The 23,951-nt window shown below is 36.3% G+C and overlaps 1 protein-coding gene across 1 annotated transcript in view; it reads left to right on the top strand.

Moving 5' to 3' along the window:
* The window catches only part of MAN2A1 (mannosidase alpha class 2A member 1), a 155,701-nt gene that overhangs the window by 52,722 nt on the left and 79,028 nt on the right, over positions 1-23,951 (top strand). The window contains exons 5-8 of the mRNA XM_054715013.1: positions 670-797; positions 13,760-13,933; positions 16,587-16,773; positions 20,331-20,508. Coding sequence (XP_054570988.1) covers positions 670-797; positions 13,760-13,933; positions 16,587-16,773; positions 20,331-20,508 — 667 coding nt within the window. The remainder of the gene's footprint in view (positions 1-669; positions 798-13,759; positions 13,934-16,586; positions 16,774-20,330; positions 20,509-23,951) is intronic.

Genomic DNA, 23,951 nt, shown 5'->3' with positions numbered 1-23,951 from the left:
ATAATAATTGAATGTTTCTAGGACCGGAGATCTAGTTACCTTGTATCGTATTGTGGCAAAGAAAGGAGTATCCAATGGATAGATAATGATAATGTTAGAGCTCTTCACTCAATAATGAAAAATAAACTATGTAGCCTACATTTTAACTGAATCCTGAGCAAAGTGCTTTATAATGTTTCCTGTATTCCCAGAGGCATGTGCTGTGTAGCTTGTATGATTAACTTACCAGTGTTAGTAGGACCAAAATAAATATTGATTTTTCAATATAGGGGTATTGAAACAAATGCCATGCTTAAAGTGACAGTCCTCCAATAAACACTCATCAAGCATATACTCTGAGTAAAGCATTTTGCTAGGTTCTTGCAAGATTTAGAAATAAATCAGATGTGGCTCCTGCTATCAGGAAACTTTGAGGTTGTGAGGGAGATTATACCCTGATGAACAGGAACTTCCAAAGTGTCCTGCAGGCCTAGGATGGCGGGTGGTCACCTCAGACACTCAAGGGTCCTAAAATTGAAATTCATTCACTAGTTTAAAAAAATGTTTTAACAATTAGTATAATAAATACCAATTTATTTAAAGGCTGTCCCTAATATTTATGCTGACTTTAATTTTTTATTTGAACTTTTCTTATATATTAATTAAATTCTTACATTATTTTCTTTCTAGTTTAATAGATAATGGTCAGTTTGAAATTGTGACAGGTGGCTGGGTTATGTCTGATGAAGCTGCTGCACATTATTTTGCCATAATTGACCAACTAATTGAAGGACATCAGTGGCTGGAAAAGAATTTAGGTATGTATCGATGTCTTTCCCCTTCATTTAGACTACTTTGGGCAGTTAATGTGGGGGATTTTGAGTTGAGGCTCTATTTTATTATTTTAAATAATGAATTTTTCCAATACTGATTATTTTTGAATAATTTATTTTTTATTAATTTATGTTGTTTCTTTGTTCAGGAGTTATATAGATATGATATATAGTCTTTTAGGGTCATCTACCTTGTTTAATCTACTACTTTACTTTTTACCTATTATTTTTAATAGTTAGAATAACTTTTTTCCAGAAGTATCCCATTGGTATTTTAATTATATGCTACTTAACACACTTGATCAAAAACCCAATTTACTAGCTAAGGATATAAAAAAAAGACTGGTATTAATTTTGTCACTGAGAATTCCAGATATATGGTAGCTTCAGGAAAGGTTGGATCCAGGGGACTCAAAGTATGTTGTCTGAGCACTTTTTTCTGGCTTTGCTCATTTTTGCATGGTTTCTATCCTCTCCTGGCTCTCACCCCAGGGTAAGATGGCCATAGACAATTAGGACTCACCTTCACAGTCTAACAACCAGGAGGAGTTTTTCCTAATACCTTACCTAATTGGTCCAATTGAGTCAGGTACTTATTTCTGAGCCAGTTACTGTGGCCAGAAGTATAGCAGCTGAAATCACCAAGGCCTAGTCAGTATGCTGGAAATGGTCACGGGGACAAGGGGTTTGTGGGGTCAGCCTCACCTGAAGCATGTGAATAGACGGGTCCTCCATGGGGAAGGAAGGATCCTGTTATTACAAGAAGTGGGAAAGAGGATGCTTCACTAATAAAATCACATGTTCACTACAACTCATAAGGACATGGGACTAACTGAAATTTTTATGATATCTAATATTTGCATTCTGTAACACGATATGTAATTTTTTTAAACATTTACTATCTCTCAGTACCACTTTGTAGTTCCTGTATGGTAAGTACACATGTTTTTATTGATGTTATTTCTAGATATTACTTACATTTTTTTTCTATGTAGTGATAAAATCCCCATTAATTTTTTCTTTATTTTTTATTTTGGAATAATTTCAAACTTAAAGAAAAGTTGTAAGAATACTATAAGAACTCCCATAAACCCCTTAACCATGTTCACCAGTTATTAACATTTCAGCATACTTAACATTATTTTTCTTCTTTCCATATTGTTGTTGTTATTGTTAGAGGAAGTTGAAAATATCGTACCTGTGCAGAAAAGAGATAACATAGTAGGTCGGAAACTACTATCCTTAGAAAGGTCTTGCCTACAAGGTTGGCCCTTGGTTGGTGTCTGGGGCTTGGATTTCCTAAATGCTAAGAGTGGCTTGCTATGTTTAAGTTGTTTGTAAAAACCAATGTAGTTTATGCTAAATACTTGTTTTTCTTCTGGGAGTCTAGAATCTCAATATATACTAGGCAGAGGGTGCCTACCTGACCAACCCCAATAAAAACCTTGGACACTGAGTCTCTCGAGAGCATCCTTGGTTGACAGTATTTCAGGTGTTTTCACAGTTTGGTGCTGGAGGAATTAAATGTGTCCTGTAACTGCACAGGGACATGACTTTTAGAAGCTTGTGCCCCGTTTCCTGTGGACTGTGCCCTTGCCTTTCCTTTTGCTGATTTAGCTTTGTATTCTTTCACAGTAATAAATCGTAGCTGTGTGCCAACTCCTGTAAATTTTCTTAGCAAATCACTAACTGGGAAGTGGACCTGAATACTCCCTGATTTTCTAAGCCAAGAGTATTGTAAGCTAAGAATATTCATTTTTTTAAACCTCAGTTTTTATGGATTTTTCTTTATGTTTAGCTTTTATTGACATAATTTATATGCAGCACAACATATAAATCTTAACTCTAGAGTTTCAGTTTTGACAAATGTACATACCCATTTAATCCATATCTTCACCACTCCAGAAAGTTCCTCATTCTACTCAGCTCTCCCCTTCAGCCAGCTGCTCTCTGATTTCTATCACTGTAGTTTACTTTTGCCTGTTTAAGAACTTCATATATATGGACTAACTCTTTTAGATCTGGCTTCTAGTGCTCAGCATACATTTTTTCTTATGCGTGTATTGTTTACCCTATAAAATTCACCCATTTAAAGTGCATAGTTCAGTGGTTTTCAGTACACTCACAGAATTGTGCAACCATCTATTTTTAGGATTTTTTCTACATCCGGAAGAGAAACCACTTACTCTTTAATAGTCACACCACTTTCTTACTCTCCTCCCTTCCTTACCTCAGGCCCAGACAACTAGTGATCTCCTTTTAAATGTATGCATTTGACTATTCTGGACATTTCACATAAATGGAACCATACATTATAGCCTTTATGACTGGCTTCTTTCACTGGGCATTATGTTTTCAGGGTTCACCCATGCTGTAGCAAATATTGTGATTCATTCCTTTTCATAGCAAAATATTCTGTTGTTTGAATACACCACATTTATTTATCTCTTCTTCAGTTGATGAACATTTTGATTGTTTCCCTTTTTGACTGCTATGAATAATGCTGCTGTTATACAATTGTGTTCAGTTTTTGTGAGGACATATGTTTTATTTCTTTTGAGTATACACCTAGGAGTGGATTTACTGGGTCATATAACTCTGTTTAGCATTTTAAAGAGCTGCCTAATTGTTTTTCAAAATGGCTGCACCATTTTTCATTCTCACCAGTAATATAAGTGTTCTAATTTATCCACATCTTCAACAACATTGGCCATTGTCTTATTTTTTTTATTTTAGCCATATTAGTGTGTGTGAAATGGTATTTTATTATGGCTTTGATTTGCATTTTCCTAAAGACTAAAGGTATTAAGCATCTTTTCAAGTGTACTAGTGCATTGGCTATTTGCATACCTTCTTCAGAGAAATGCCAATTCAAATAATTTGCCTATTTAAAAAAAATTTTTTTTAATAGTCTGAGGAGGATAGATTTTAATTCTTCTTTGAATGTTTGCTAAAACATCCCTGTGAAGCCCCCCCCCCCCCCCAGACCAGGTCTTTTGTTTGCTGGAAGTTTTTTGATTACTACTTCAATTTCATCAGTAGTTACTGGTCTTTTCATGTTTTTTGATTCTCCCTGCTTGAGTATTGGAAGATTGTATTTTTCTAGGAATATGTCCATTTCATCTAGGTTGTCCAGTTTGTTGGAGTAGAGTTATTCATAGTATTTTATTTTTTTTACAATCTTTTTTTTTTTTGTCTGGGGGTTCGGTTATTTCACCTATTTCATTTCTGATTTTGTTTATTTGGGTCCTCTCTCTTTGTTTCTTGGTGAGCCTGGCTAGAGGTTCATCAATCTTGTTTATCCTTTCAAAGAACCAGCTCTTGGTTTTATTGATCTTGGTTTCATTAAATGTTTTTGTATATCATTTATTTTTGCTCTGATCTTTATTATTTCTTTCTGTCTGCTTACTCTGGGCTTTTTTTGTTGCTCTCTTTCTAATTCTTTAAGTTGTAGGGTTGGATTATTTATTACCATTCTTTCTTGTTTTTTGAGGGAGGCCTGTAGAACTGTGAACTTATCTCTCAGGACTGCTTTCATTGCATCCCATAGATTTTGGGTTGTTGTGTTTTCATGGTCATTTCCAGGATGCTTTTTATTTCTTCTTTGATCTCTTTGGTAACCCAATCATTGTTTAATAGCATGCTATTTAGCCTCCAAGTGTTTGATTTTTTTCATTGTTTTTATTGTAGTTGATTTCTAATTTTATGCCATTGTGATCTGAGAAGATGCTTGATATGATTTCTATCTTCTTGAATTTGAAGAGACTTTGCCTGTGTACCAGTTAATAATGAGGATTTTGTGATCAAAGAAAACACAATAATTTCAAGAGAAACATCAAAAATGCTTTATTCAAAGTAATGTCCATCTCTAGCTACACATTTCCCCCATCTTTCAGGTAATTTGTGGATACTATCCCGATAGAACTTTTCTTGTTTTGAGGAGCAAACTATTCAGAGACCCAATTTTCCATTTCTTCATATGTTTTGAAGTGCTGCTCAGAAAGCACGTGTGCCATTGATCAGAACAAGTGGTAATATGAAGGAGCAAGGTCTGGTGAATATAGCAAGTGGGTTAGTACTTCCCAGGCAAGATCTTTTAACGTGTCTTTAACTGGTTTTGAAGTATGTGCATCATCATGAAGCAAAATTACTTTGCCGTGTCTTCTGGAACATTCTGGTCGTTTTATGATCAAAGCGTGGTTCAAATTGATTATTTGTTGTCGGTAGCGATCAGTATTAACGGTTTCACCTGGTTTTAGAAGCTCATAATACACCACACCTTCCTGATCCCACCAAACACAGAACATTGTCTTCTCTCCGAAGCTATTTGACCTTGCAGTCTATGTTGATGGTTGACCTGGATCAAACCATGATTTTGTGCATTTGTGATTCTCAGAATAAATCCACTTTTCATCACCAGTCACAATTTGATGCAAAAAAGACTTTCTTTCGTGCCGTTGAAGCAACATTTTACTGATGACTTTTCAGTTTTCCATTTGTGTTTCATTCAGTTGATGTGGCACCCATTTTCCTTCCTTTAAAATCTGTTCCATTGCTTGTAAATTGTTTGCTGAGCAACGTTTAATCTTTCTGCAAGTAGTTTTTGAGTTTGACACGCATCTTCATTTAATAATGCTTGTAGTTGTTGGTCTTCAAACTTTTTCAGTTGACCTGGACGTTCTTTGTCTTTCACATCCAAATCAACACTTTTAAAATGTTTAAACCAGTGTTCACAAGTATCTTGAGATGGAACATGTTCACCATAAGCTTCCCATCGTATATGATAACTTTCAGCAGCACTTTTCTTCAAAATAAAGTAATGAATTAAAACTTCTCGCAAATGCTCTTTTTTTTGGCACGAAATTCGACATTTTTAAGTGTAAAAATATGATGTTAACACCTTCAGAAAATTTGACATAATGAAGTTTTGAAGCTTGCTGTCAATACAACAAAATAACATATATATCAAATCACATATATATCAACATATGTGAAACTCCATCTAGTGAAAAAAATCTGCATTATTAACTGGTACACATGTTATGTGGTCTATCTTTGAAAATGTCCGGTGTGCACTTGTGAACAATATATTCTGTAGCTTTGGGGTGAAATGTTCTGAACATGTCAATTATTTCCACCTGATCTATAGAGTCATTTAAGATTGCTGTTTCTTTGCTGATTTTTTGTTTAGAGGATTTATCCAATGATGTCAATGGGTATTAAAGTCCCCTACTATGATTGTATTACTGTCAATCTCTCCCTTGATATTTTCCAGAAGTTTTCTTATGTATTTTTTGGTGTAGTTTACCAGCTTTACCCTGAGTGAATAGATGTTTACCAGAGTTATAACCCCTTGGTGAATTGCTCCCTTTAATATTATGAAGTGGCCCTGCTTATCTCTTGTTTTGGCCTTCACTTTGAGGTATGTTTTGTCAGATATATGTATGGCTACCCCAGCTTTTTTTTTCATTTCCATTTGCCTGAAAAACTTTTTTTCCATCCCTTCATTATCAGTCTTTGTGAGTCCCTTGTTCTGAGGTGGGTCTCTTGTAGACAGCAAATATATGGGTCATGTTTTCTTATCCATTCAGCTACCCTATGTCTTTTGATTGGAGCATTTAATCCATTTACATATAAGGTTATTATTGATAGGTACTTGTTTATTGCTATTTTTATTCTTTATGCCTGTGTTCCTTCTTTCCTTTCTATTTCTTCTTTTTACAGCAGTCCCTGTAGCATTTCTTGCATTGCTGACTTGGTTGTAATAAACTCTCTTAGCCTTTCTTTGTGAAGCTCCTGATTTCACCTTCAATTTTGAATGAAAGCCTTGCTGCATATACCAGTAGTATTCTTGGATTCAGACCCTTGCTTTCCATCACTTTGTATATTTCAAGAGGAAGGCAAACTTCCAAGCTCTTTCTATGAAGCCAGCATTACACTAATCCCAAAACCAGATAGACTCTACAAAAAAAAAAAAAAAAAAAAAAGAAAGAAAAAGAAAAAAAGAATTACAGGCCAATATCCCTGATGAACATATATGCTAAAATCCTCCATAAAATTGTAACAAATCGGATCCAGCATTACATTAGAAAGATCATACACCATGAACAAGTGGGATCTATTCCGGGGATACATGGTTTGTACAATATCCGCAAATCAATAAGTGTTATACATCATATAAACAAGTTGAGAGAAAAAAATGACATAATCATATCAATTGATACAGAAAAAACTTTTTACAAAATCCAACACCCTTTCTTGATAAAAACTCTCAGCAAAGTGAATAGAGGGATCACCCTCAACATAATTTAAGCCTTATATGCAGACCTACAGCCAACATCATACTCACTGGGCAAAAACTAAAACCATTTCCCTTAAGAACAGGAACAAGACAGGGATGCCCACTTTCACCACTTCTATTCGACATAGTACTGGAAGTACTACCCATAGCGATCAGACAAGAAGAAATAAAAGGCATCCAAATTGGAAAAGAAGTAAAACTGTCATTATTTGCAGATGGCATAATATTATACATAGAAAACCCTAAAAACTCCATCAAAAAACCTACTAGACTTAATAAATGAATTCAGCAATGTAGCAGGATACAAAATTAACAACCAGAAATCTATGGCCTTTTTATACACCAATAATCAAATCCCAGAAAGTGAAACTAAAAAAAAACAATTCCATTTACCATTGCAACAAAAAAATTAAGACACCTAGGAATAAACTTAACTAAGGAGGTAAAAGACCTGTACTCGGAAAACTATAGGACGTTGAAAAAAGAGAGGAAGACATAAACAGATGGAACAACATACCATGTTCACAGGTTGGTAGAATCAACATCATTAAAATGTCCATACTACCCAAAGCAATCTACAGATTCAATGCATTTCCCATTAAAATACCAATGGCATATTTCCCAGACCTAAAACAAACTCCAAAAATTCATATGGAATGAAAAAAGACCCTGAATAGCCACAGCAATCCTGAGAAAGAAGAACAAAGTTGGAGGGATCACAATACCAGAAATCAAGCTATATTACAAAGCCACTGTTCTCAAAACTGCCTGGTAATGGCACAAGAACAGACATATAGACCAATGGAACGAACAGAGAACCCAGAAATCAACCCAATCCATTATTCTCAATTCATATTTGACAAAGGAGGCAAGAGCATACAATGGAGTCAAGACAGTTTCTTCAATAAATGGTGTTGGGAAAATTGAACAGATACATGCAAAAAAATGAAATTAGATCACCAACTTACATCATACACAAAAATAAACTCCAAATGGATAAAGGATTTAGACATAAGACGGGAAACCATAAAAATCTTAGAAGAATCCATAGGCAGCAAAATATCAGACATATATTGTAGCAATATCTTTACCGATACAGCTCCTAAGGCAATGGAAACTAAGGAGAAAATAAACAAATGGGACTACATCAAAATATAAAGCTACTACACAGCAAAAAACAAAAAACAATCAACAAAACAATAAGAGAGCCCCTTGTATTGGAGAACATATTTGCCAATGTTATATTTGATAAGGGTTTAATCTCCAAAATTTACAGGGAACTCATACAACTTAACAAAAGGAAGATAAAGAGTCCAATCAAAAAATGGGCAAAGTACCAAAATTGGCACTTTGAAGGAGGACATACAGAAGGCCAAGAGACATATGAAAACGTACTCAAAGTCATTAATCATCAGAGAGATGCAAATCAAAATGACAATGAGGTACCATCTCACACCTGTCAGAATGGCTATCATCAACAAATCAAAAATGACAAGTGCTGGTGAGGATGTGGAGAAAAAGGAACCGTTTTGCACTGCTGGTGGGAATGCAGACTGGTGCAACCACTGTGGAGAACAGTATGGAGTTTCCTCAAAAAAATTAAAAATGGAACTCCCATTTGACCCAGTAATCCCATTTCTAGGAATATATCCCAAGAAATCAGAAACACCAATCACAAAAGATATATCCACCCCTATGTTCATAGCAGCACAATTTGCAATAGCTAAGATTTGGAAACAGCCTAAATGCCCATCAGGAGATGAGTGGATAAAAAGCTGTGATACATCTAAACAAGGGAATCCTACCCTACTGTAAAAAAGAAGGAACTCTTACCATTTGCAACCGCATGGATAGACCTGGAGAGCATTATGCTAAGCGAAATAAGCCAGTTGGAGAAAGACATATATCACATGATCTCACTCATTTGTGGAATATAATCCTATCTAATAAAAGAGTAATATGCAAATTAACCATCACTCTGCTACACCACAAGCCACACCCACAAGCCAATCAGGAGTCAATATGCAAATAAACCCAACCAAGATGACTACGGCCACAGAAAGCAGGAGGGAGGCTTGGGTTTCCCCGGCAATGGAGGAAGCCAAGCTTTCCACCTGCCCTTGCCGGCCTAGGCCTCCACTCAAGGCTACAAAGTTTCAATGATAGAAGATACATAAATCCAAACAGAAATGGCGGCAGCCTCGGAGCTGGAAAGAGCAGGAGGCTAGGGTTGCCCCCAGCGATGGAGGAAGCCAAGCTTTCCGCACACCTTGGTCGGCCCAGGCCTCCGCTTAAGGCTACAAAGTTTCAATTATAGAAGATACATAAATCCCAACAGAAATGGCTGCCGCCATGGAGCAAGCAGAAGGCTTGGCTCTGCTCCAGGCTACAAAGTTTCAATTGTAGAAGGTAAATAAATCCCAGATACCAGGGCCTCCGCTTGGGTCGCCAGGGGGCATGGCCGCCTGCAAACCACCATAGGCCCCTTGCCCAGGCTGCCCCATGCCCCAAGGGAACCTCTACCCTGATCCGGGACACCCTTCAGGGCAAACAAGCCGGCCCCCACCTGTGCAGCAGGCCTCTATCCTATCTACTAAAAGAGTAATATACAGATTGACCATCACTCCAACACACAAGATGGCTGCCCCCATGTGGTCAAAGATCCTGCCCCCATGTGGACACAAGATGGCCACCACAAGATGGCCAGCAGGGGTGGGCAGTTGGGAGGGACCAGGCCTGCAAGGGAGGGCAGTTGTGGGCGATCAAGCCTGCAGGGGAGGGCAGTTAGGGTTGACCAAGCCAGCAGAGGAGGGAAGTTGGGGGCGACCAGGCCTGTATGGAAGGGCAGTTGGGAGGGACCCAGGCCTGCAGGGGAGAGCATTTGGGGGGGACCAGGCCTGTAGGGGAGGGCAGTTAGGGGTGACCAGGCCTTCAGGGGAGGGCAGTTAGGGGCAAACAGGCTGGCAGGGGAGCAGTTAGGCATCAATCAGGCTGGCAGAGGAGTGGTTAGAGGGGATCAGGCTGGTAGGCAGAAGCGGTTAGGGGCAATCAGGAAGGCAGGCAGGTGAGCAGTTGGGAGCCAGCAGTCCTGGATTGTGAGAGGGATGTCCGACTGCCCAGTGGCATTGGGCCTAAATTGGCAGTCAGACATCCCTCGAGGGGTCCCAGATTGGAGAGGGTACAAGCTGGGCTGCGGGACACCCCCCACCCCCGTGCACGAATTTCGTGCACTGGGCCTCTAGTGAAGAACATAAATTGATGAACAAAAATAAATCCAGAGACAGAGAAGCATTGAACAGACCGCCCAACCTCAGAGGGAAGGCAGGGGAGGGAGAGGGTAAGAGATCAATCAAAGGACTTGTATGCATGCATATAAGCATAACCCATGGACACAGACAGTAGGGGTGTGAGGGCATGTACTGGGGGGTGCGTTTGGCTGGGGAGAGGTCAATGGGTGGGAAAGGAGACATATGTAATACTTTAAACCAGTGGTTCTCAACCTTTCTAATGCAGCGACCCTTTAATACAGTTCCTCATGTTGTGGTGACGCCCAACCATAAAATTATTTTCGTTGCTACTTCATAACTAATTTTGCTACTTTTATGAATCGTAACAGTAGCGATGGTCTTAGGGGACCCTGCTAGTGGTTCTCAACCTGTGGGTCGTGACCCACAGGTTGAGAACCGCTGCTGTAGAGCCTAAGACTATCAGAAAACACAGACATTTACATTACGATTCATTAACAGTAGCAACATTCATTAACAGTAGCAACATAACAGTAGCAACATAATGAAAATAATTTTATGGTTGACGGGCACCACAACATGAGGAACTGTATTAAAGGGTCGCGGCATTAGAAAGGTTGAGAACCACTGCTTTAAACAATAAAGAAAAAAATCTTTGTTCTTTTATTGTTGACTTGGAAGTGTTCTTTATATATTCTTGATACAAGTTTTTTGTTGGATAATGATTTGGAAGTAATTTTTTCCATTCTGTGGGTTGTCATTTCAGTTTCTTAAAGGGGTTCTTTGATGAACAAAAGTTTCAATTAGGGTGAAATACATTCTATCAATTTTTGCTTTCATCACTTATGTTTTTGATGTTATATTTAAGAAAACATTTTCTAACCCAAGGTCATGAAGATTTACTATGACCTTGTGTCTGCAAATGTCTGCCATGCCCGGCTTAGATTTGGATCACAAGGAATAGGAAGCAGGTGAATTTCATCCAGGGGTCTATCCTGTCTCTTTGGAGACTCCTTTAGACTTTTCTTATTTTGCTTCCAGCCTAACCAGGCTGTCTCCTAAGTTATTTTAATATGTCCCCAGAATTCTTTGACCAGTTATTTAATTTGTGGCACAAGAATATGTTCCAGGCTTACCTTGTACTTCCCAGCCTCAGCCCTAGAATAAGCTATTTAAGTTTTACTAGAGCATGGTATTTAGAGACCCATACCTGAAAGCTATAGTGTGCTCATTGGTACTGAGGTGTTAACTTCATCTAGGCCCATCTAGTGCACAGAACTAGGAAGTGTGTGTGTGTGTGTGTGTGTGTGTGTGTGTGTGTGTATGTGTGCGCTTGTGCGTGCACACACGCGAGAGTGCACATGTATTTGTATGTAAAACCCTAAGTTAGTACTGATAGTTCCTATTTTAATTCAAAATCCTAGGGTGCATTCCAGTCTCCCATATACATGTTTGTAGTCCTCTTAACAGTAAAAATCCTGGCCTCTTCATCCTAATTTGTTTACTCTTTGAATACATGAAAGGTAATTTCAGAATTGGTGAACCCATAATGCCACACACCGGTAAATTACTAAGCCAAGTTCAAAATTTCTTTTCAGTTTTTGGAAATAAATTACATATGTGAAATGCATAAATCTTATGTGGTCAGATTTTTAAGTTCTGACACATACTCTTGGTCCTCTGAGAGTTCTGACTTTTCCTTCTCAGTCTCTCTTGCTGGGTTCCCATCTTGGTGTTTATCTCTAGTATCCTATATAATAAAACCCTAATATGCAAATCAACCAATGGCAGAACGACTGGTCGCTATGATGTGCACTGACAACCTGGGGGCAGGCACTCAATGCAGGAGCTGCTCCCTGGTGGTCAGTGAGCTCCCACAGGGGGAGCGCCACTCAGCCAGAAGCCGGGCTCATGGCTGGCGAGCTCTCCTGCCTCCGCTGCAGGCAGGTGGTAAGGAACGAGAAGTCCCAGACTGCGAGAGCCCCAGACTGCGAGCGGGATGTCTGACTGCCGGCTTAGGCCCAATCGGATATCCACCGAGGGTCCCGGACTATAAGAGGGCACAGGCCGGACTGAGGGACACCCTCCCCGCAGGGCACAAATGTCGTGCATGGGGCCTCTAGTTGTTCTATAGAGGTCTTTCCACTGCTGTCTTTTCTGTTATTCTGTGTTACACCTATTTGCATGATAGTATCTGCAACTAGAGTCAGAACTAAGATTAATTCATTTTTGTAATCCTAGGGCCTCTCATAGTCTTAAATATGTGGAAGGTGTTAAAAAGGTGTTCAAATGAAAAAAAAACACACACCACACAGTAATATTACTTAGGTTGATTTATAGGTTGTATGTAGAAGCTGTCTTTAAGAATCCCGAATAAATAAAAGATCAGACATGTATAATACGAGATAAATAATTTATTTCATCAATTCTAATCGGTATATTTATTTATTTATTTTACTTTTTATCCTCTGAAGTTGAGATATTTAGTCGATGGCTCTTAATATTGGTGGCAGTCAGATATGAAAAATTCCAGTGACATCTTCTAGATAGAAAGCACCAGCATCAAAAACAGAGAGAACAGACTGACTGTTGATAGAGGGGAGGAGGTTGGGAGACTGAGTGAAAAAGGTGAAAGGATTTAAAAGTACAAATTGGTAGTTACAGAAGAGTTTGAGTTTTAAATTACAGCATGGGGAATATAGTCAGTAATATCATAATAACTATGTATGGGGCCAGGTGGGTTCTTGAAATATTGGGGTATCACTCTGTAAAGTACATTATTGTATAATCATTATGCTGTACATCTAAAATTAATACACAGAAAAATATTGAATGTAAACTAATTTAAAAAAATTTAATGCAAAAAAGTCCTTAAGATTTAATGAAATATGGTAGTTATTTTGGTCATTCCTGCCACTGTGTAATAAGATGATTTGGAGCCGTTGTAAGGTATAAAAGACAGCCTAAATATTTAATGTTGGGATTTGGGAGTACAAATTGAAATGAGTTAGCTTACTTATCTTTATTATATAACAGCAGATTGCTGCATTATCCAGCTTCACAAAGACAGGCATGTGAGATCCTAGAGAGAGGACTTAATTCTGTTTGTTTCTCTAGCTCCATTGAATGGCAATAGATCTCTACCTATTAGACAACAGAGTGCTTATTTCTGCTCCAACTGATTAACTTCCAGTTTGCTTCCCCAGCCTGAGAGGGCATGGCAGTGGCAGAATCCTCCCTTCAGAGATACCTGTTGGGAATGTTCCTAACGGGTAATGCTGGGCAGTTCCTTTGTCTTAGCATCCAGGAGACCACAGAATTCTGGGTCTTAATGTGTTGTGACCTCTTTTTATTTTATTTGTTAACTTAAAAAAAATAATGCTTGTTTTCTTTTTCAACAGGAGTGAAACCTCGGTCTGGTTGGTCTATTGATCCTTTCGGAAATTCACCAACAATGGCTTATCTTTTAAAACGTGCTGGATTTTCTCACATGCTTATCCAGAGAGTTCATTATGCAGTTAAGAAGAATTTTGCATTGCATAAAACGCTGGAGTTTTTTTGGAGACAGAATTGGGGTATGTAGGGTTTGATGGAAGTTGAAGAGCTCACTTGACCTAGATGTTATTTCACAAGGGTTATGAACTCATGCCATATTGGATTTTATTCAGAGTGCCAATCTTGAAAATCAGGTTACCTAAGATACACATTCTTATTTTTACAGAGTACTTGCGTGGAAATTCTTTTAAGCAATGGTGGATATATTTATCTATAGAACATTGTAGGTTCTTTTTTATGCATAAAGAAAATAAATAAATAGAAGGAATTTGATTTTCAAATCATGTTTTCACTTCTGTTTAAAAAGTACCTGTTTTCATCACAATTGAACATGCATTACAACTAATACCGAGTCCTTTATCTCATATTCAGCTAGCATTTCTTTCTTTCTCTCCTGTCTCTGCATCTAGTAAAGACCTGCCTTTTAAAACCTTAATCCTACCCTCCTAGATCAGCTGTCATATTACCTATTGCTTGTTTTCTTACTGTGTTTTATGGGAACTCACACATTCCAGGGACATACTTTTGCAGCTCTTTGTTGGGTGAAAGGAGACAAGATTTAGGTCTCTTCGTAGGCCTTTGCCTTTCCCACCCCCATTTAAAATTCAGAACATCTTATTTTTAAGTTTATTTTTATTTACTGAGTCTTTTTTAGGGGTCATGCATTGTGTTATGTGCATTATATTAACTCTTTTCATTAGGTCTTCAAAATAATTCTTTAAATTAGGGTCTATTATTATCCCTTTTGTATAGTGAAGAAATGGTGGCTTAGAGATGGGAAGTCATTTTCCAAAAGTCAACAGGTATTAGGTACAGAGACAAGATTTGAATCAGTCCTGAGCCTAAACTCCTAACCCTCAGCGTATACTGCCTTCCCACTACAGAGTTCTCAGTCAAATTTCATCTGAAAAAAGGATTTAGTTGCTAAAGCAATGTTCAGAAATGACTGTATTACAGCATACTTGCATCCCTGTGTAATATAGACCCCCCTCTTAAGTGTTTCAGAAAAATCATTTGTAAATCTAGATAGTAACTTTCTTGTATGTACTGCTTTGTTTCAATAAGGAAATAATTAACTCTATACTTTTTTATTTTGGAAAATTAAATCTGTAGGGAAAACAAGAACTTGTAGAGGGTTTGATCAAATGCAAAGGAGCTTATTCATTTCTTAAAAAAGGATTGTTAAAGTAGGAGCCCTACTTAAACTATTGCATACATGCCAATTGCCTGCAAATATTAGTCAATAGGAAATTAGTGAGCACTATTATGTAGTTAATAACTTGCTTGGAAGAAGTTTAGAAAACATGCTTGCCTATAAGGAAATTAGGGTCTCATTTGATAAAAACAAACAACACCAAATGCAGCAGATAAATGAAAACATGTAAATGGGCTGCTAAATAGTATGGTGTGAAAAGAAAGAGGGGTGAGTATATCCTTGATCCTAGGAGAAAGAAGGAAGTTCCATCAGTTCTGAGACTTGGGACAACCTCTGTGCAGATAGCTAGCATTAGTGACCAACATCCATGGTGTCGTAAGGTGATTCAGTGAAAGGACTGACAATATAGAATTAATACAGATTATAACAGCTTTGAAGTTTGGAAAAGAATTAGCAATTATTTAAGCTAAATGGAGTGTGAGGTAGAACTGAACTATTTTAGGACTTATCTGGTAGAGTTGAATTTGCTGCTTTAAAATTATGTTTTGGAATTGAGCTTCTTTGTGTGTGCTGGTTCTTAATGAAGCAGTTGTTTTCCTTTTTATAATGTAAATGTTGCTTTCTTTTGTCTGTATTATGGAAGCAACATATACCCATTTCTGAAAATTGGAAATCCATACCTAACTAAAGGGGGAGAACTAGCTACCCATCAGGATCATGCAAATATAACCACTTTTAACTCCTAGTTAAGCCCTCAATCTCACTGGGTGGGCTTCTGAACTCAAAGGCAATTATATCAACACCTTGCTGGCATTAACATTTTAATTATAAACAATTCCGCATCTGGAATCAGTGTTCTCCATATCTTTTTTGTTTGTTTGTTTTGTTTTTGAAAATTACTGCTCCTTTTCCTAGGCTCCCTTATGGGTGCAAAGTCCCATTAGCTCTTTATTGGTGAGTGTTGGAAGGACTTCTTGAATTCTCCTGGTTGAGCTTCCTTCTTACTAGAGAAGTGGATAGGAATTTGCCCAGTATTGTCACACACACACCCTTCTTTGTTCTTTCTGTTCCCCCTTTTACTTCCTTCCTCTCTCCACATCCAGCCTCTGCAGCTAATGGTCTCTCTCAGTGTATCCTGTTACCCAAGGTGGGAAGAGATGTGTCAGAAACTGGCAGTCAGGGATGGACATGGCCATAATGTTGGATGAGCTGGTTATAAATTTTGCTTCTGCTTAGTTTGTATCATCCAGGTCACCCGATGCTGGTTCGGGATGGGAATCTTCTGTATCTGCTAAGTGTAGATATAAGAGGTAGATAGAGACAGAGACTGAGGTGTGAGTCTCTTCCTTTAGGCTGGTGGTCATTCAGTACTGCTGGGGTATATGTACAAGTAGTTAAAGGAGTTGTTGATTTAGGGAAGAGCTTGCATTATGTAAGTATAAAGTACTGGCATTTTTAACAGTTTTGGGAAAACAAAATTTATAAATGCAGGTTTGTCTGTTGACTCTTTATTTTAGATCTGGGATCTGTCACAGATATTTTTTGCCACATGATGCCCTTCTACAGCTATGACATCCCTCACACTTGCGGACCTGATCCTAAAATATGCTGCCAGTTTGATTTTAAACGGCTTCCTGGAGGCAGACTTGGTTGTCCCTGGGGAGTGCCCCCAGAAACAATAAATCTTGGAAATGTCCAAAACAGGTAGGAAAATAATGCATTTCATAAGACAACATCTTGAACAAGCAAGCATTAGTTGCTTGTTGCTGAAGGGTTGAGTAAATGGGCTTCAGTAGCCAACGTTATCCTTGTTCACGGTATTCATTCAAACCAAATCTAAAGCAACTCAAAAATGCCAGAGCCTTAACGATGCCTGTTATGTGTTACAACTTAATGGAAAATGAACAATAGTAGATCAATATACAATAGATAACCTATAATGAACTGTTATTACCATCTCCTTTGCCCTCATTATAAAAGCCTTCTACTGTGTTTGATTGATTTCCTATACTTTTGTTGATAATAAAACTTCTGGTCCCTATTGTATAAATTGGTAAGAAAAGCAACCCAACTGCAAAAACACATTTATTGAAATGGAACACATAAAAGTGTAATTATTTGTTCCCTTAATAACAATTCCAATACTAGTGAATGCTGCCCAGCCCTGATGAATATACATCTCTGCACCTTTATGATGTTTTTGAATCATAGAAAACTTAATTAGAAATATTTATACTTAAATATACTTAAATAAAAATCAAAGGAATGAACATATTTAAAAGAAAATTGTGCTAATGACAGAATTATTAAATAAGTTCTTTATAGGTCTTATTTTGGTGCTTTTAAAATTTAATTTCTCCACTAAAAATTAGTGGCATATAATAAATTAAAATGAAACGTTGTGTTATAATATAAACCACTCAACTCTGCTAAAAAAATAATATAGCCTTTTAAATAAAGTAAGATCTTTGTACTGTGCTCTGGAAAATGTATGTGTAAAAATTACATTTTAAATAATGTGTGTGAGGAGGAAGGTGAGATTGTGTCTCTTTGCCTTGAGCAAGTCCTAGTGGTCATAAAGAAATTACTCCAGTGTGAACCTCTCTCTCTGGCAAACATAAAAGTATTTAGCATGACAGCCTATTTTCAAGCCATGGATCCTTTCCATCAAAATCTGACTTTTATAATTGTTTTGAAAACCTATCCAAGATTAGAGATTAACCTTGATTCATTTTATTGGTTCCAACAGCAGTGAGAACCATTGAACAGCCTACTTTCAGGGATTAGGCTGCTTAGGCATGAGAGAATAGCTCAGTATATTATGTAGGGAAAGGAGGTGGGGCCAGGGGTGGCTTTGCCTGTCTACTTGAGAAACAGCTGTGTGTCATTGAATCAGGTATTTACACTAGTTCTCTCAGCTCAGGTGGTCAGGGATGGGGAATTGCTTGAAGGGTAATAAGCAGTTGTAGAGTCCAAGTGCACCCATAGCTATTATGAACCCCTTCTTTTTATTTTTTGGGTGGTGCTGAGAATATCTGAGAGGCATTTTGTGTAAGCCTTTTATTGTGTTGTCTAACCCTTCAGGAACACACCTTATGCTCAATCAGTTCCAGTGATTCTGAAATTAGTTTCCAGGTACACGGGGTCATACAGATGAATCTATATAATATTTATGTAGATTTAAAAATTGTTATAAATCTTGAAATCTTAACCCTGCTGGTTATTTCACATCCAAATATTACCTTCCTTTTGACGTTGTGATGGAGATCAAACACAGACATCCCAGCTTAGTGGCACTTGACTTTCTAATACCCTAAATAAAATGAAGTTTAATTATAATATACAGGTGACACATTTGATACATTCAGTTGAGCAGGTTCCTTTACTTTGAAAATAAAGAAATGTCATTCTTCATCAAGTTTAGTTTTTGGTTTAGTACCTTGTATTTTACATATGATGATGATTTACATGTCAGATGATTTGATGTTTCAGGATTTTTTTCCTCAATTCTATTTTACTTGACATTTTATACCTGGTAGAAAAAGTGAGGAGCAAATTGCAGCTGCGCATCTTGAAATGTGATGTTGGTCAATTCATTGGTCATTAGTTTACCATATATTTAGTGAGTATCCACTCTGCCAGGTGGTATAGGCTGGTCCCTGGGCTTTCCTAATGTTGACACTTTCTGAGCAGAAGCTTGAAAGTTAGAATAGTTGTTGAATGGAAAAGATGCATCATTAGTGTTCCTGATTCTTTTCCTTTTATGTGTTTTACACATATATACCATGGTAGCAAACCTTGGAATACATTAAAAATCACATATCCTTTTTTATGCTGGTGCCTGAAGGATCTGGTTAAATGGTCAATCATAGTATATCATATATTTGTGAGTTATATATTTGTTTTAGTCTCATTTCTTTCAATGTGATTAATCTTGGATTTATTTTTTAATTGTGAGTAATCTAAAATGGTTTTTGGTAAACTTGGAATATTAGTAAATTACTAGTAAAAAATAAGTACTCAAGTAATGCTAATCTCAGAAAACTAAGCATTATTTTATTTATGAACATTATTATGGTTATATTTTATCAAGTTATTAAACTTTGGTTAATAATATAATTCTTATAAAGCAATTTCTGAGTATCAATATAAAGAAATCATTTGAGATTCTCAATTTAGGTAAATGTTTTTTCATAATTTCTATAAAATGCTTCTTTCCATCATTTTTGTTATTGGAGTTTATTTCATAAGCTTTTATATTGTGAATTGGAATTTACTTCTCGATAATTCTTGAAGTAAAAATTGAAATACTGGGTAAAAAAGCATATTTGTAATTTTTCATTAATTTCTTGCGCTTTGGTATTATAAACACGGAGAGCTACTCTGGTTCATCTGCTTGTTTAATTTCCTTTTCACAAGCCCTTGTCTTAGTTTGTATTTTCAGACTTCCTCAAATGGTACCCAGTTCAGCATTTTCCAAAGGGTTTTCTGCAGAATACTAGAATATGAAATATAAAACATAGCGAATTGTGGTTAACTGATCTTTTGAGTCATGGGCTAGAGCCCAGGGAGGTAGAAACCAAAACAGCTCACTCAAGTCTTAAGCTTTATCTGTTGTTGAGTATTGAACACAGCATGGAAAATACTCAGGTTATTGATGGCAGGTGTTAACTGAATTGATTTTTTCCTTTAGAAAGGAAATGCGGCTCTATAATTGATTTCATTCAAAATATACTTTTTAATGTTTAATCAGGCAATTTTAGGTTAAATTAGAGAAACGGATATTAAGTCAAAGCAAACTTCAAAGTTCATATAGATGAGAAATCCTTATTGTCTTCCTAGACTACATAATTTTATTTTTTATTTTTTCCTGATATTTGTTATATGATTTTATTTATTTTTTAAATCTTTATTGTTGAAAGTATTACATATGTCCCCTTTGGACTACATTATTTTAAAACACAGCTATCTGGGATCCCATCTCTATAGCTGACCTTTACAGGGCATTGATGCCCCAGTAATTATATGCCAATATAAGTATATGGCTTTATTTTTCTGAGGAGTTTTTACATCTGATAAGAACATATGAATATTTTAAATGGATAATGAAAATTAGTGTGGTAAACAAATCTGCCCCCTAAATCTTACTAACCTAGGAGATAGGTAAAATAGACCATTTCTTTTGATATAATACTTTTTAATGAGTTGCCTCATTGTTCATTTCTTAATACTATTCATATTTTCCCTTTTTTGTTCTGTAGGGCTGAGATGCTTCTGGATCAGTACCGAAAGAAGTCAAAACTTTTCCGCACTACAGTGCTTCTGGCCCCACTAGGAGATGATTTCCGCTATGTTGAACGCACGGAATGGGATCATCAGTTCAAGAATTATCAGATGCTTTTTGATTATATGAATTCTCAACCTCGGTATAATGTTAAGGTAATGAGAAAAAATTTACTTATGATACTCTCTTTGAAGTCGAGCCTTCATTATTAAATGAAGCTAAAACACAATAACCTTAGTTTTTGTCCTGCATCATAGCATTTCTTACAATATGTATTTTATGTAAATTGTAATTCATGAAGAGGAAAATTACCTGATACTCTAGTGCCATTTCCAGAGTTTTCCATTTTCTATCACTCCATGAAGATTAGAGGGCCATTACTTTTATTTGGTTGAAAACATGTACCTACTAAGGTGTGATGTTCATTTTTCAATCATCTCTTTTTCTACCAGCATTGACAGGATATTGTTTCTCTCTGACAATGGCATCCTTGTGATTTAGTGGTGTGACTGGCAGGTGCAGGTGAACATGTCATGAATTTTGCAAATAAATGTCTTGTGTCCAGAGAATACATTAGCGTTTTTCTTAGATGAGAAAATTTCCAAAATTAATCATTTGATTATAATTCTTGCTCTTTTCTTTTTTTGGGCGGGGGTGGAAAATTTAAAGTGTATCCTAAAGTTTTGAGAATAATACAAATACATTCCCACCATTCTGCAACTCATTCATTAGCTACAACATTCATCAACTCAATGTCACTTTCATTTCAGCTATGACCCACTGTCATCTCCCTGTCCCTAGGATTATTTTGGAGCAAATTTCAGATGTCATGTAGTTTCATCTATAACCATTTCAGTGTGTATCTCTAAATGATAAGGACTATGTTTAAAAATAGAATCATTGCCCTACTTGATTTGGCTCAGTGGATAGAGCATCGGCCTTTGGACTGAAGGGTCCCAGATTTGATTCTGGTCAAAGGTACATGCCCAGGTTGTGGGCTCGATCCCCAGTAGGGTGTGTGCAGAAGGCAGCCAATCAATGATTCTCTCTCATCATTGATGTTTCTATCTCTCTCTCCCTCTCCCACTCTGAAATCAATAAAAATATTTTTTAAAAATAAAATAATAGAATAATAAAACAATTACCACATCTAAAAATTAGCAATAATTCAATAATAGATTCAAGTTTTCCTGACTTAATAAAAACATTTAACAGATGCTTTGTGTGAGTCAAGATTCAAACTAGAGTCACATAACAGACCCTTTATGAGAAAATTATCCAACATGATTATTATATTCACATGTTAACTTTTCAGAAAATAGAAAATCTGTGAAAATACTGTACAAGGGAAGTGATGTTACTGTGTAGGAAATTTAAAGGCTGATAATGGACCACAATTTATGTAGTGAGAATTCAGGTTTATTAAGAAAACTTAAATAATATAAAATAGATAAATAAACTTAAATACCAAGTTTATTCAAGGTACTTACAACTAAATTTCTACCAGATTATGAACTCTGAGCATCAGGATTCTGTTTAAATCATCTCTGTAATATTCTCAAGGATTAAGCTCACATATGTACATTTGATTCGAGGGCCATGTATATATGTTGGTATCTTATCTCTAAATACATTTTCCTGGGGAATGGTTTTGAACTCCATAAAAGGTTCTGCTGCCTGACTCTGAAGAATTAAATCCTAATTTTGGTATTTTACCTATTTCCTCCTTTGTTTGCACACTAGAGCAATTTTTTAAAAGTAATTTTTAAGATTGAAACATCACATACGTAGGAGTAGTGCACAAACCACAAGTATGCAGATAATTTTTTTAAGTTTAAAAACCCCCATGTAACCACCATCCAGATCAAGAGGTAGAACATTTATAGCGCCCCGGCATGGCAATCTCTCAGGAATTCCCCACATCATTACCAACTCCTGTAAAAGTAACCATATTTTTACTTCTGTCACCATGATTAGTGTTTCTTCTTTTTAAATTTTATAGGAAGGCAATCTTAAGCATGTGCTATTTTGCATCTAGCATTTTTTGCTCCACATTATTCATCCATGTTGTGCGTAGAGCAGTAGTTCATTCATTATTAATGCTGTATAATATTCCTATCCATTTGATAACTATACTACAATATAGCCATTCTATTGTTAATGGATATTTGGGTTGTTTCTGGTTTTCTTCTATTACATATAAAACCACTTTGAACATTTTGTGCATGTTTTAGTGTACAAGTATATGAGTTTCTGTGGGTATAAAATGGGATGGAATTTTTTGGTTATTAATTAAGTACATGTTCAGCTTTAATTAGATATTGCCAAACAATATTACAAAATAGATACATGAGCTATTGCCATGCATGATAATTTCAGTTACTCTACTTCCTTACTCAGACTTTGTATTGTCAGGATTTATTTTTCATTTTTATCCTTTATGGCAGATGTGATTATTTTATTTTGTATTTCCCTGTGGTTAATGAGGTTAGCTGAGCCTCTTCTCATAATTTATTGCCACTTGGGTACCTTCTCTTATGAAATGCCTATTTAACTCTTTTGATGATTTTTCCCCCTTAAATTGGTTTGCTTGTCTATTTCTAACCACTTATAGTTCCTTTATGTATTTTGGATTGAGTCTTTTTTCAGATAAAAGTTATGCCAATATTATCTCCTATGTAGTCTGCATTTAATTAGTGCTGTCTTTTGATTAACAGAAATTCTTAATTTTAATTAAATCTAATATTACAGTATTTTCTTTTATGGTTAGTGCTTAGTATATTCTGTTTAAAAAATTTTTGTTGACTCGATGGTCATGAAAATACATTTCCTTTATTGGTTTTCCTTCCACTTTTAGTTCTGTGTCCATTTGGAATTGATTGTTGTGAGTAGTGTGAGGATAGGGATCAAGACACACATTTGCCCATATAGATATCCAGCATTATTTATTGAAAAAACTATAATTTGCTGACTGCACTGCAGCATCATCTTTGACATTAATGATGAACCTGACTGCATTCCTATGGGTCTGCATCTAAACTCTATTCATATAGTATGCGATTTTATCTATTTGACTAATCTCATATAATTATTACAGCTTTATAGATCTTATTATCTGCTAGGATAAGTCTTCTAATTTTGTTCTCCTTCTCAAGATTGCATTGGTTATCCTTAGTTCTTTGTAGTTTTATGCAGGCTATGGATCAACTGTTAAATTTCTATATAAAAAAGTTGAGACTTTGATTAGGATTGCATTCAATCTATGAATCAATTTGAGTGCAGTTAACTTCTTTACAAATATTAGGACATCTAATCTATGAACATGGTATATTTCATGTATAAAAAAGTGATTGCCTTTTGAGTTTTAACCTTGTATGCAGTAACCTTGATGCATTTTCTTTCTTTCCAGAATTTTTGTCCCTCAAGTCCTGACTGCTTTGACTGCCCTTCTACTAGTATATCTTTGAACAAATTTTTTTTTCTATATAATTTATGAAGCTATGTCTATTTTCGGTGGGATATTTAAAATTACTTTGTCTAAGCTGAAAACTGATGTTTATTATTTTCTTTTAATGAAAGGAAAAACAGGAGTATTGAA

Source organism: Eptesicus fuscus, chromosome 4, assembly GCF_027574615.1.
Source record: "Eptesicus fuscus isolate TK198812 chromosome 4, DD_ASM_mEF_20220401, whole genome shotgun sequence".
In the NCBI taxonomy this organism is placed as follows: Eukaryota; Metazoa; Chordata; class Mammalia; order Chiroptera; family Vespertilionidae; genus Eptesicus; species Eptesicus fuscus.
Note: the sequence above shows the minus strand (reverse complement) of the source record. Positions and strands in the feature narration are given on the sequence as shown.